Consider the following 15,225-nt stretch of genomic DNA (forward strand, 5'->3'; position numbering starts at 1 on the left):
GTTTGCTTAAGTCAAGTTTTATGCCTCCTAATGCTGATTTTTTGAATGCTGTGTGCAGGAAATCGATTTCCCTCTGTAGGAAATCGATTTCCACCTTATTTTTTTTCAAAATTTGAACTCCGCACTCAGGAAATCGATTTCCTACAGAGGTAAATCGATTTCCTGCTGGCAGAATGTGTTTTTTTGCCTTTTTTGTGCTTGTTTTGGCTTCTTTCTTCCTACACTTCATTAATATCATTGGATCTAGGGTGTTGATAGGTTTGAAATGACCTAATCCACCAAAATGGATGAATGATATTAATGATAGTGTGAGTTGATTATCTTTTGTGTTTTCATTCTTATTTTCATCTTATCTTTCTTTTGATCGATGAAAGTCTTGACATCTTGAGGATTCTATGGATTCTTGATGAAGACTAGATCAATTTGTTTTCATTCTTATTTTCATCTTACTTTCTTTTGATCGATGAAAGTCTTAATATCTTTAGAATTCTATGGATTCTTGATAAAGACTAGATCAATTTATGTTTCCATTCTTATCTCTTTCTTCTTGTTTTCTTTGATCGATGAAAGTCTTAATATCTTGAGAATTCTATGGATTCTTGATAAAGGCTAGATCATTTCTTCTTCTCCTTCTTATTTCTTTTGATTGACGATCTTGATACATGGAGAGTTCTCCTACATTTGTCCCGACTCGATAAAAGATCAAATATGGAAGAGAATTGTATGCGGTTGATTTATGACTTATGGAAATTTATCGTGTAGTCGCTATGATTTTATCAAGCTTCTGATAAGTTTCCATTGACCTTAAATCCGAGTACATCATTCACTCACCATCGATCTTCATTACTAACTTTGATAACATACTTGACAAGTTTCAAGATGGTTATCTTTAACATCTAACAACTAACTTTAATTTCCGCCATTTATTATACCGCTCTTTATATTTCTCGCTTTATCGCTTTATTTTATCATTTCATCATATTTACATTCCGCCATTTTCTCTTTGTCCATTTGGACGTTTATAATTCCGCTATTTTCTCTTTGTCCACTTGGACATATGTTTATGCTTCCGCAATTTTCCTTTTGTCCACTTGGACCATACTTTACTTTTATGCTAAAACACTAATAAACAACCAAAATCTAAAAAACACATAAGGCTCTCTTTGGACTATTGGTTACTATCCCTAGCATTTTGGAGACTCGGACTTATAGACCTAGTGCCTCTGGACTCTTATTCTGTTATTACTCTGCTGTTATTCTGTCTGTCTGGCATTGGATTGTTGTCTGTTTGTATGTGCAGGTATTTCCTTGAAAGCCCTTGATGGTTAATTCCAAGGCATTGAGATAAGGATTTTACCCGAAAACAGCCGTTACTCTGCCTGATTTTCGTCAGAATCTTAATGTGCTTAATGAAAAGTGGTGCTAAGACAATAAGTTCATCTGGATCCCCAAGTGTTAATGTGTTGGTATTGATAAGTCCAAAGGATGGGAAATCTACCTTGACCCTTAATGTCAAGTGTTGGCTTCTTATTTCGGTTAGACCGTTTCTTTCCTTAGCTTTTATTTTACGCAATAGGATAGCCTCTTCATCTCCTCCCATTCTTAAATTTTCAAAATCTTCTCCCTTTTTCAAAAACCTTCTTATGTTTGCAACCTTTTCAAAACCTTTTTCTCAAAAAAATATCTTTCGCCCTTAGTGGCTTTTCTTCGAAAGTTTAGACACCGTTAATCGTCGAAACGAGTGGTTATACCCCACGATTTTGAAATTGATTGATATAATGAGATCTTTTTCGCGTGAGAGAGCTAGTGGCATACTCGTCGATTTTATCCGAGTTGGAGCCCTTCTTTCATTAGCGATGCAAAGAACTCGTTTGTTCTCATGCTCAAGATCAATGGCTGAGTATTTCTCTCCAACGACGATAAAGTGTTTATTCGTTTTTAAAACGTTTTTTCCCAAAAAAGCGGAACTACATTAGCTCTGACTTCTCCATTGCACCGAGGAGGTATGTAGGCCCAAGGCTTAACGCTTTGCCGAGCTTATTTTAAAAATAAAACAAACTCTTTTTTAGCACACACACACACACACAGATTTTCAAAAAGGTTCCTGTGGAGTACCACAGATATGAGGGGTGCTTTAAACCTTCCCCTCATATAATCAACACCCGAACCTGAGATCTCTTTCTTGTTTTAAAAACAAAACTTTGGGTTTTACGTTCATTTCCCTTTTCCTTTGAAAAAATAAAGCGCGGTGGCGATTTCAAACGGAATATTGATTCGAGTCAATCTCATGGCTTCGATATCAGATTTTCCCCGCTACAGAAAAATGGCGACTTCACTGGGGATCTAGTTTTAAGTGTGTTAAGTCTATTTTTGTTTATCTGTGTGTTTTTATCTGTATATATTGTTGTGTGCTTTGTTTGTTTATTTTCCTTTTTTCTTTTTGGTGCTCAATGGTTCCTCTGTGATGAGACAAAGTTCTAACCCGAACTTTGGTGAGTAACTTGAGATAGGAGGTGGTAAGACCAATAGTCGCATGTCAGGAGCAATCCTTAACATGAGCGTCATATGGTGGAACCCCAATCAGTGGAGGCCTCATGGAAGGTAGTAGAGGTTGTTACGAATCATCGTGATAACGCTATTACTTTCAATAGTGAGTGTCCGTAGAAGCTGAATGGCCTAGAACCTTTTTAACCAATCTAAGCCTTTTTTAGGATGTAGTGCAGAAACAAGATCAAGTACCAATTTGAGCTTGTTGTCATGCGATACTACGCTCAGACGAGGTCTTTTTAGGCATATTATTGGCGCCCATGAGCAATTGTGCGTGCCAGTAATATCCGATAGAAGATTGAAAACTCTGGGAACCTTTGTAGAACCCGATTGGCAGGTACAAAATTCCCTAGATCATATCTTTTGGGATGGTTAGACCCATGGCTCCATGCTCGTGACGTCGAACCTTTGAACTATGATCTTATGTGACCTTGCATGCTCTTGATTGTGATTGATGCACAAACCATGCATTCATGCATTCATAAAAATGTCTTTCACAATTGGTTTTCAAGGAACTTAGAGGTCTTTCCTTGTAAACATCATAAGTTTCATCAAACTCAATGGATCTTGGGTGTTGATGGGGTGAAAACTCTAATCCACCAAAATGGATGATTGATTTTGATGATAACTTAATCAAAGATTTAGTCTGATGTTTGAGTGTTTACAAGTTAATATCTTAAGTTCCTTGAAACTCAAATAATAATAAAAAAAACAAATTATTTGCATTGCATGCATCATTCTGCATTTGGTCCTGCTTTCTAAAGAAATTCTCCAGAGCCTTATTTCCTTTCTCCTGGTATCATCAGTACAACACTTTTACTAAGAAGAAATGGAAAGCATCAAACAAGAGATTCTTGAGCTCCGTGAAGAGGTGGTTACTCTGAAGGCTGGTATGGAGCATCTGACTGCTCTGGTCGAGGCTCTAGTTGCTGCCCAAGTCAATCCTCCTATGATGGAAGAAAGGATGGCAAAGGTCTTTCTTGAAACTCTGAACTCGTTCTTTCCCAAGGGGACGGTAGTCAGTACACCTGCTGACTTCCACAGGGAGGTGGATATGAAAGCGCTTCAAGAAAAGGATGTCCGAAAGGAATGTTTGTTTGAAGAAGGTAACTCAGCTGGTAGTGTGAAGAAGTTTGGTAATGACTTTTCAAAGAAGATAATCAGGGGAGGAAACAATCATCATCAACATCAGAATGTTTCCTATGTCACTCCTGTATCCAATTCAGTTCATGCAATCCCAGATTATCAGCAGAGCACTCGTCAACAAGATTCTCCACTGAACGAGCAAAATCAACCTCAAAAGGGGAATTTTGATCCTATCCCCATGACTTACGCAGAATTGTTCCCTGCTCTAGTTCATAAGAATTTGGTTCAGACAAGGTCACCACCTCCAATTCCCGAGAAGATCCCTTGGTGGTACAATGCTAACGTCACTTGTGCTTTTCATCAGAATGCTCCTGGACATGACTTAGAGAATTGTTGGCCTCTAAAAAATGAAGTTCAAAGATTAATCCATGCTGGTATTTTGACTTTCCAAGATGTTGGTTATGATGTTCAAGCCAATGCTTTGCCAAAGCATGATTGAGTCACTATTGATGGTAGCCTGAAGTTCAAAAGATGTTTCGTTCAGCATATGCCCATATGGAGAGAGTTTTTCTCAGTTTTTAGTATTCTTATTGATTTCCATTTGTAATATTTCTTGTTTTTCAATGCATTGTTTGCATGTAGAAACTTGTTTATTTTTGAATGTTAATGCTAATACAATGATAATGTTTGTCTTGAAGTAATTCATTTGTTTCACTCATGTTTACTTATTTTTATGCATTATGATACCAATTACTTTTGCCAAACTCTTGCTTATGCAAATATTGGAAGGAGGATGATGATCTGAAAACGCAAAATTTCTGGTTGTATGCTTTTGAATAAAACCCTGTTTATGATGTACAGGCATTGTTTCAAATTCCCAAACACCGGAGATATAAGGAAGATAATCCCTTGTTAACCCCTTTGAGCCTTGAAGTAGGAGTTTCTTTTCTAAACGAAAAAACCCTAATTTTTAACCTGGGGCAGGGTAGTGTTCAGTTGATTTGACCAAGTGTTCAGATTTCAAAAAGGATTGTCCATCCAAGTGTCAATCATGTCATATCCACATCAAAGGTTGGATCATGGGAAACCACAATGGTTATTCCCCGCGCATCAAAAGGCTGGAAAATGTGAAACCACAATGGTTATTCTCCATCCGCCAAGAAAGGAGGCAGTCACAACCCTCTCAACAAGTCAAGACAAAGTCAATGTCACACGATTTGTTCAAATCAAAAGAATAAAAAGGAAAGAAAAAAGAAAGAAGAAAAAAGCTCGCTAAGTCAAAAACTTGAAAACAAGTGACTTAGGCAAAAGTTAGAGCATCCCGCTGGACGACCAATTCAAAAGAATCAGTCCAGGCAAAAGTTAGGGAAATAAATAAAAAAAGGGGAAAAAGTGAAAAGTGAAAAGAAAGGACTACAAAGCAAAAGTCCTCAACAGTGAACAAATCTGTGTGAATACAAAAATGAAGACAAGAGGGTGACTGCTACTCCAAGAAAGCTTCATTAGGTCCTTAATGGCACAAAATCCTTTTGAGAGATGAATACTCATGTTGAGTTAACTGAACATAGGACTGGAGAACATCACGAAGTTGGGGTGGGCTAAATAGACTTTGAGCCTAAAAATCTTTTTTTCTGAAAACCGTGAACCAGGCCACGTTACAACCCTCAAAAGTCCTAATTGAAGCAGGGTTTATTTCGAAAGCATACTTAAACAAGAAAGCATTCCTGACTCCTATCAGTTATGCTGAAAACTTGTGTTGGTATCATATGCATACAAAAATCAATGTCATCTCTTAACTAGTGATTCATTCACAAGGTTTTGTGACATCTTTTTGAAACTTCAAGACTTACATAATTATTGCATTTTAATTATCATTCTCAGAATAAACATTTTTCTGCTTGTAAACATTTGTTTGACATCCAGGAAGTTAACATCTGATCATCAGTAGAAAACTAAAACATTGCCAGGGGCATGTTGTTTTCCCAGTATAATGCTTTTGCAAGTTTGACTACCATCATGGGGCAAAGCTCGAAGACTTTTTCGAGTAAAAGAATGTGCCAAGTTTAGTCAATCTGGGGCAGCTACGTCGAGATTTGACAAATCTCTCCAAAAATCTGTTGATTTGGGGCAGATTATTCCAAGTCTGCATGACGCCAAGGATCTCTATGAACCTTTTTGAGGTAGTTTCCTTTCATAGACCATGTAATCTGGGGCAAGTTATGAATCCGAAGTTACCTTGATCACCTCATTAGCTTGAAGAACAAAGGTTGTTGCCATGATCAATCCAGAGTATGTCACTCTCTACCAAGAAGTTTTGAGACAACGGTTGACTGTTGGGTTTTCTTTCTCACCTTGTGTTGAGTTTTGAACTAAAATCCCCCGCATGTTAACTTGTTTGCTTTGATGTTAACTTCTTATTTCCTCTGCAAGTTCAGAATGGAGATTTTATCCAAAGAAATTTTCTCTGATTCCCCCTAATAGAGCTTGATGTGTTGTCCAACCTTTTTTGATAAGAAGAAGATTATCTGTAAATTCCTCGCAGAAATTGATAATCCCCACTGAGTTTGTTCTTCGTGGAAGAACTTTTCTTCAGTGTTCCTCCTCAGCTCATTTGTCAGGATGGAATTAATCCCTAGTTGAGTTTATTCCTCAAGGGGCAAAGCTTTGTTTGATTGTTTCTATCCAGTTTGTTCTCGGAGTTGAACTTTGGTCTCTTGCAATACTATTTTGAACCTCTCTAGGCTGGGAAACCTAGATTGAGAAGGCATTTATTTTGCACCTCTTGAGGATTATGCTTTCCTCTATAATGGAGAACTTGTTTGTGATTGATGTTCCTATCAGATATCGAAAGATTTATTTTCCAGCAGTGATGTTATTGCACTCCCTTGGAATTTGTGCTTGAAAGCAAGGGGCAGGTTTTGACTTTGAGCAACTTGTGTTATCCCCATCATGTTTTGGTTGACAACAAATTGAAGCCTCTTTATTTGAGCAAGTTTGTGCGTCTCCACATATCAATCTTATCTTCAAATCAAGTGATAATCTCTCATACTTTATGAACTTCTTGATTCCAAATGGAAGAAGCTCAACGAATGGCAGTCTCTTTCAACAGAAGACAGTTCGTTCCGCTTAAGGATTTCTCGACAGGGTCGGCAAATGGCAGTCTCTTTCAGCAGAATACAGTTTGTTCCCTTTGAGATAACGGATGGCAGTCTTCTTCATGAAGACAGTTCGTTTAAGAATTCTTATTTTAAAGTCAGCAAATGGCAGTCTCCTCCATTAGAAGACAGTTTGCTCACTTTTTCCCAAGATGGGTCAACGAATGGCAGTCTCTTTCAGCAGAAGACAGTTCGTTCCGCTTAAGGATTTCTCGACAGGGTCGGCAAATGGCAGTCTCTTTCAGCAAAAGACAGTTTGTTCCCTTTGAGATAACGGATGGCAGTCTTCTTCATGAAGACAGTTCGTTTAAGAATTCTAATTTTAAAGTCAGCAAATGGCAGTCTCCTCCATTAGAAGACAGTTTGCTCACTTTTTCCTAAGATGGGTCAACGAATGGCAGTCTCTTTCAGCAGAAGACAATTCGTTCCGCTTAAGGATTTCTCGACAGGGTCGGCAAATGGCAGTCTCTTTCAGCAGAAGACAGTTTGTTCCCTTTGAGATAACGGATGGCAGTCTTCTTCATGAAGACAGTTCGTTTAAGAATTCTTATTTTAAAGTCAGCAAATGGAAGTCTCCTCCATTAGAAGACAGTTTGCTCACTTTTTCCTAAGACGGGTCAACGAATGGCAGTCTCTTTCAGCAGAAGACAGTTCGTTCCGCTTAAGGATTTCTCGACAGGGTCGGCAAATGGCAGTCTCTTTCAGAAGAAGACAGTTTGTTCCCTTTGAGATAACGGATGGCAGCCTTCTTCACGAAGACAGTTCGTTTAAGAATTCTAATTTTAAAGTCAGCAAATGGCAGTCTCCTCCATTAGAAGACAGTTTGCTCACTTTTTCCTAAGACGGGTCAACGAATGGCAGTCTCTTTCAGCAGAAGACAGTTCGTTCCGCTTAAGGATTTCTCGACAGGGTCGGCAAATGGCAGTCTCTTTCAGAAGAAGACAGTTTGTTCCCTTTGAGATAACGAATGGCAGCCTTCTTCACGAAGACAGTTCGTTTTGCTTAAAGATTCCTCAGCAAAGTCAGCAAATGGTAAGTCGCTTCAGTGTAAGTGACAGTTTGCATCCAGTTCCTTTTCTCAAGCCATGTCCTTGATTAAAGAAGAAGTTGATCCCTATTCTCAGCGGCAACTCATTGTTCTCAGCAGCTTATCGTCAACCATTGAGGCGGTAATTCAATTTTCTTCTACCTTCAATCATTGAGTTGGTAGCTTATCGTCAACTATTGAGACGGTGATTCGATTTTCTTCTACCTTCAACTATTGAGTAAGAGGATGGTCCACGAATCAAAATCTTATCGTCAGTGGTACGGCGGTACATCTTTTCATATCATCAGTGGTACGATGGTGTGTTTTCTGTCAACGGAAGATTGGCATTCTGATTCAGGATGCATACTTTCTCATCCCTAGTGAAAGAGGATACCCCATTTTCTCACCTCCAGCGAAAGGTGATGCTTTAACCTCTCTGGTGCGAAATGTTTTCCCCAGAGAAATTTCTTTCCAAAGTTTCATCTCTCCAACAAAGTCTTGCCTTCCCCAGCGGAGATTTGCCAGCAAGACATTTATTTTCCCCAGCGGAGATTTGCCAGCAAGACATTTGTTTCCCCAGTGGAATTCCTTTTCCTCCCCAGGGTTGTCGTGTTTCATCATCATCATAGGCATTCATTAACATTGCATTGCATCTTAGGATCAAAAATTGTGTTTTATATATTTAAGTCTCCTCGATCTTGTCAAAACGAAGATTTCCAATCATCGTATCTCCAAAATCGAAGAAACTTAAATAGGGGCATCTGTCATACCCCAATTTTTGACCCTAAGATCCTGTATCATTCATATCCCAATCATTAATCAAGAGCTTCACTTGGAAGTTTTGTTTGTGGTGTTGCACTCACCTCATCAATAAGAGGGACCATCAAGCACCAATGATTGTTTACCTTGTATGCATATTATACTAACCCAAATACCAAAAATATTTCTTTGTTTCTTTGTAGGCTTTTGTTTTGTAGGTACCAAGCCAAGACATGCAATAAACAAGGCATTTTTCACATTTTTGACTGATGAAATCGATTTCCCTACTGGGTAAATCGATTTCCCTGCAGCAATCTTCAACAAAATCACATTCTGGACAGCATGAAATCGATTTCCCTCCTGGGTAAATCAATTTCCCTAGTGTATTTTGCGCCAAATTCTCTTCTGGAACAGAGTGAAATCGATTTCACTCCTGGGGAAATCGATTTCCTTAAGGCGAAATTCAAAAAAAATAGAGAGGGAAGCTTGATTTGATTTTGGCACCTATTTTCTTTGACCATCTTTGTCATTTCACCAATTTTCCACCTCATCAAAATAATTTTCTTCATTAAACCCACTTAAACCCCATTTTACCACTTTTTACCATTTAATTGCCACTTTAATCACCAATTAAACACAAGCTAATTACCAAATGCAAAAAGACCAAACTACCACTACTCTTGCTCTCATCCTATAAATAGAGCCCACTACTCTCTCATTTCTCAAGCTTGGAGAGCCAAAAAACCCCTTGCAATTTCTCTCCTCGTCCCTACCAAATTCACCAAAGCTCTTTGTTCTTTCATAAAGTTTGTGAGTCACACCTTGAACCTCACAAACTTTGAGCTAAACCACCATCTATTTCACTCTTTTTTCTTCAATTGTTGAGAGATCAAGATTTGTGTTGGTGATTCTTGAAGTAGATCTAAGTTTTGTTCAAGATTTGGTAATTTTCTTCATCCTTTTTGTATATCACAATGTGATTCTTTGTTGTTTGTGTTCAATGCATCTTTGATGCTATATTGGTGCTATTTGTTGGTGATTTGATGGAAAATTCGTGCTCTAATTGATGTGTGATCATAAGGTGTTTGTATGTTTGCTTAAGTCAAGTTTTATGCCTCCTAATGCTGATTTTTTGAATGCTGTGTGCAGGAAATCGATTTCCCTCTGTAGGAAATCGATTTCCACCTTATTTTTTTTCAAAATTTGAACTCCGCACTCAGGAAATCGATTTCCTACAGAGGTAAATCGATTTCCTGCTGGCAGAATGTGTTTTTTTGCCTTTTTTGTGCTTGTTTTGGCTTCTTTCTTCCTACACTTCATTAATATCATTGGATCTAGGGTGTTGATAGGTTTGAAATGACCTAATCCACCAAAATGGATGAATGATATTAATGATAGTGTGAGTTGATTATCTTTTGTGTTTTCATTCTTATTTTCATCTTATCTTTCTTTCGATCGATGAAAGTCTTGACATCTTGAGGATTCTATGGATTCTTGATGAAGACTAGATCAATTTGTTTTCATTCTTATTTTCATCTTACTTTCTTTTGATCGATGAAAGTCTTAATATCTTGAGAATTCTATGGATTCTTGATAAAGACTAGATCAATTTATGTTTCCATTCTTATCTCTTTCTTCTTGTTTTCTTTGATCGATGAAAGTCTTAATATCTTGAGAATTCTATGGATTCTTGATAAAGGCTAGATCATTTCTTCTTCTCCTTCTTATTTCTTTTGATTGACGATCTTGATACATGGAGAGTTCTCCTACATTTGTCCCGACTCGATAAAAGATCAAATATGGAAGAGAATTGTATGCGGTTGATTTATGACTTATGGAAATTTATCGTGTAGTCGCTATGATTTTATCAAGCTTCTCATAAGTTTCCATTGACCTTAAATCCGAGTACATCATTCACTCACCATCGATCTTCATTACTAACTTTGATAACATACTTGACAAGTTTCAAGATGGTTATCTTTAACATCTAACAACTAACTTTAATTTCCGCCATTTATTATACCGCTCTTTATATTTCTCGCTTTATCGCTTTATTTTATCATTTCATCATATTTACATTCCGCCATTTTCTCTTTGTCCATTTGGACGTATGTTTATGCTTCCGCAATTTTCCTTTTGTCCACTTGGACCATACTTTACTTTTATGCTAAAACACTAATAAACAACCAAAATCTAAAAAACACATAAGGCTCTCTTTGGACTATTGGTTACTATCCCTAGCATTTTGGAGACTCGGACTTATAGACCTAGTGCCTCTGGACTCTTATTCTGTTATTACTCTGCTGTTATTCTGTCTGGCTGGCATTGGATTGTTGTCTGTTTGTATGTGCAGGTATTTCCTTGAAAGCCCTTGATGGTTAATTCCAAGGCATTGAGATAAGGATTTTACCCGAAAACAGCCGTTACTCTGCCCGATTTTCGTCAGAATCTTAATGTGCTTAATGAAAAGTTGTGCTAAGACAATAAGTTCATCTGGATCCCCAAGTGTTAATGTGTTGGTATTGATAAGTCCAAAGGATGGGAAATCTACCTTGACCCTTAATGTCAAGTGTTGGCTTCTTATTTCGGTTAGACCGTTTCTTTCCTTAGCTTTTATTTTACGCAATAGGATAGCCTCTTCATCTCCTCCCATTCTTAAATTTTCAAAATCTTCTCCCTTTTTCAAAAACCTTCTTATGTTTGCAACCTTTTCAAAACCTTTTTCTCAAAAAAATATCTTTCGCCCTTAGTGGCTTTTCTTCGAAAGTTTAGACACCGTTAATCGTCGAAACGAGTGGTTATACCCCACGATTTTGAAATTGATTGATATAATGAGATCTTTTCCGCGTGAGAGAGCTAGTGGCATACTCGTCGATTTTATCCGAGTTGGAGCCCTTCTTTCATTAGCGATGCAAAGAACTCGTTTGTTCTCATGCTCAAGATCAATGGCTGAGTATTTCTCTCCAACGACGATAAAGTGTTTATTCGTTTTTAAAACGTTTTTTCCCAAAAAAGCGGAACTACATTAGCTCTGACTTCTCCATTGCACCGAGGAGGTATGTAGGCCCAAGGCTTAACGCTTTGCCGAGCTTATTTTAAAAATAAAACAAACTCTTTTTTAGCACACGCACACACACAGATTTTCAAAAAGGTTCCCGTGGAGTACCACGGATATGAGGGGTGCTTTAAACCTTCCCCTCATATAATCAACACCCGTACCTGAGATCTCTTTCTTGTTTTAAAAACAAAACTTTGGGTTTTACGTTCTTTTCCCTTTTCCTTTGAAAAAATAAAGCGGGGTGGCGATTTCAAACGGAATATTGATTCGAGTCAATCTCATGGCTTCGATATCAGATTTTCCCCGCTACAATATGCTTGTTTTCCTACTAAGTCAAACCAAACTTTAATACTTATAATTGATAAGTCTGTATAAGTGCCTAGAATAACAAAAAATTAACATTCTAAAATGAGAAAAATGCCATATTTTCTCACAAAATATGAATTATGTTCCTTATACATTCACATTTTACTCATTCACAATCAACAATCAGTGAGACACTACTAATTATTCAAAGCAAAACATCAATTGCTAATAGCTTATATAAGTAACTTTATAAAACACATTAAATCCAAGCAATATCAAATATTAAGCAGACAATATGCACAGTTTCAAACCAAATAATGTTCTTTTTATCCAAATAATCGAACATGACAACAAAATAATGATGCAAAATAGTTTTAAGCTAGGATATCAATATTCCTGTCGATGGATGAACCACAGATGGAGGGTTGCTTGGGCCTTCTGTTGGAGGATCATTTGGGCCGGACAATACTACTTCTCGACCCTCCGGAAAAAAACTCCCTAGTATTATCTACAAAATTAACATCAAATTTCTGTAACATTATCTTTAGAATGTAGTATAGGAAAAATATTCAAATTTCAAATAGTATATACAAATTATATAAAATAAAAAGTGTGTACCTGAACAGGAGTAGCAGCAATCAGAACACCATCAATTTTACCACCAAATACACGACCATTTGATAATGAAACAAATGACCCCTTTATTGCAGCAACTATTTCCTGTTCACTTTTATTTGTGCCAACAAACACAGAACCTTTCAATGATAGGATCTCAAATCGTCCCTAACAAAATCAAAATCAACCACACACAAACATGTTAATATTATTGAGTCATGTTATATAGACACCTAAAATCAACACCATATAGCATACGAACATTGTATCATTATACAACGTATGTGTGTGGTTTGGTGTTCAAATAACTTTTATGAATATTTATTCCAGGGTAAACATAAAAAGCTTCATAAACAACATAACAATACATGAAATATATTTACATTAGCTAAATTATTAATTTCAAAGATTCAAGTCATTTATAATTATATAACAAACCTCATAAGTCACGGTTTCAGCAGATGATGGTGATTGAGAAAATCTTACTTTAGAAATTGTCCCATTTGATGAGATAATGGTTACATTTTTTGAGAGACTATAGATAAATGCTGTAATCTTCTCCAACACATTCTGAATATCAAAATATATGCATTTACAAGAAAAATTATTAGTTGAAAAACAATAATAAACCTATAGTTAGAAGAAAAATAATAATAATAATATAAAAAAAACTATTGGGGTGCAACAATACAATGTTAAGAGTAAGATTTTTAGATGTTAAATAAATGTTCATAAATGTTTTGGTTTAGCCCGAATCTTAAACGAATCTAGTATGATCTAGCTCTGATATAGATTGAGTTCATTTGGAGAGAGAGAGAGAGAGAGAGAGAGAGAGAGAGAGAGAGAGAGAGAGTAGTTTTGTGATTGAATAATTATGTATAGAATAAAAAATATTAGAATTCCTAGATCTTATTTTTGAGATGTCTCTTATATAGAGATTTACAGAACTAACTTTCTAACGTATTTTACTTAAATAATTTTTTCCGATTAATTTTACCATAGACGTTGATCTGAAGTGTGACATGCAAAATATTAATGGGACTCATGTCTAAATTTAGAGATGTTACACATGCAAGTGTTGCAGTTTCGCTAAATGTGGTTGTTGCAATAATTATCGCGGTTGTTGTAGTATGAATCTTTATTGTGAGGTATTTGAAATACATCCTTCAAAAATCTTAATGTAACAATTTTTCATTACATTATAAAAAAATTGAGGTTTGAGGATTCTGAAATGTTAATTTTTAATGAAAATACTTTGAAGAAACATGAACGAAGTTTTCTGATGCAGTTTCTAATGTGCCTGGATGCATGATTTAAAAATCACAGTGCAATTGTGATTCGATGTGATTGGAGAGACTATCGCATCAAAAATATTACAGTCGTAATTGTGGTTGCGGACTGAAATTTTAAAAACAGAGTTGCCTATGTAGCATTGACACCTCTGAAAAATGTGGGTCAGTGTCGAACACTGAAACTTTAGAAGATGAGGTCTAACTAATAAAGACAAACTCTTGAGACTAAAACTAAAGTTTGTTTTTGTTATAAGTTATGATATTGAAAATAGAGGTACATATAAAAATATAAACAAAAAATTAAAGATTGAAAAACACATAGTTATCCATGAACAAATCACTAAAGATTATTAATGGATTTTAAATAATACTGTAAAAATTAACAATACAGTACCTCTTCTGTATTCACAATGATCATGTGAGACTTAAGTGAAGACATATTCATTCCTAAAAAAAATTCACAAGAAAACATTAAGCATATCTATTTTTTTCAAATAAGATAAAATTAACATAAAGAAAATATTTATAATTCACAGAAATGAAAGAGAATGATAAACAAATAAATAGAAAATTGCAATTTAGAGGAAAAAAACAAAATACATAAAAAAAAAATATAACAAATGAGATAGGGAAAAATAATTATTTATCAATTTGGTAATAAATGAATAAATAAATAAATAACAGATAGATTCATCAACTTTAGTCATATTTTACGAAGAGTTTATTTTTAATTATTTTTTTGTTTGACTAAATTCAATTTTTAAATTAAAACACTTAATCCAAATCAAACATTACTTTTAAACCATATATATTAATAAAAAATTATCTAATGAGAAAGACGAAAGAGATTACCATAAACGATATTCATACGGGGCTTTTGGTTGCGAGAACTGTAAGGCCGACCTCTACGCTTCTTCTGGGTGTTCGTTGAGGTGGAAGGCAAAGTAGTCGTTGGAGAAATTGGCGCATCACAGTGGCTAATAATTCCATGTGGATAATTTAGATGTTCAGGAGGAAGAGCGAAATGATGGTGAGTAAAGGTACTTTGTGAACCCAATAGGTTTGGTTGTGGTGGTGATTCATAAGCTTTGTCGAATCCAGGAGGTAACTCACACTCATAGCCCAATCCAGATCTCGACATGATTTTGGTGGTTTCGATTTTACACTTTGGATACAAATATGGTAGCAACAATTGATGTTATCTTTTCGGCTGCGCTTATGTTCTTTTGATGTAATATAGGTACAGTTTGAGTATAAATAATAACAGATATACCCTAACTTTATAACTATTATAACCGTTACAATGAATAATACCCATGTTTGTGAGTGTATTCATGTTTAGGAGGATTTTGGTGTTATCTTATGTTTACTTATGGGCCT

The 15,225-nt window shown here is 36.0% G+C and overlaps 1 protein-coding gene across 1 annotated transcript; it reads right to left on the bottom strand.

Annotated features, from left to right (window-relative positions):
* Positions 1-12,317: 12,317 nt before the first annotated feature.
* Positions 12,318-14,986, bottom strand: LOC131657574 (AT-hook motif nuclear-localized protein 10-like). Its single transcript, XM_058926957.1, has 5 exons — positions 14,698-14,986; positions 14,240-14,292; positions 12,992-13,123; positions 12,557-12,721; positions 12,318-12,446 (listed from the first exon to the last, which is right to left on the bottom strand). The coding sequence occupies exons 1-5, from the start codon at positions 14,984-14,986 to the stop codon at positions 12,318-12,320; spliced, it is 768 nt and encodes a 255-aa protein (XP_058782940.1).
* Between the last annotated feature and the right edge of the window lie 239 nt (positions 14,987-15,225).

This window comes from Vicia villosa, linkage group LG3 (genome assembly GCF_029867415.1).
Source record: "Vicia villosa cultivar HV-30 ecotype Madison, WI linkage group LG3, Vvil1.0, whole genome shotgun sequence".
Taxonomy (NCBI): domain Eukaryota; kingdom Viridiplantae; phylum Streptophyta; class Magnoliopsida; order Fabales; family Fabaceae; genus Vicia; species Vicia villosa.

Coding starts and splice junctions, on each gene's coding strand:
- LOC131657574 (XM_058926957.1), bottom strand. CDS start 14,986: ATGTCGAGATCTGGATTGGGCTATGAGTGTGAGTTACCTCCTGGATTC. Junction 13,124..14,239: donor TCATTGTGAATACAGAAGAG/GTACTGTATTGT, acceptor TTTGATATTCAG/AATGTGTTGGAGAAGATTAC. Junction 12,447..12,556: donor TTGCTGCTACTCCTGTTCAG/GTACACACTTTT, acceptor TTAATTTTGTAG/ATAATACTAGGGAGTTTTTT.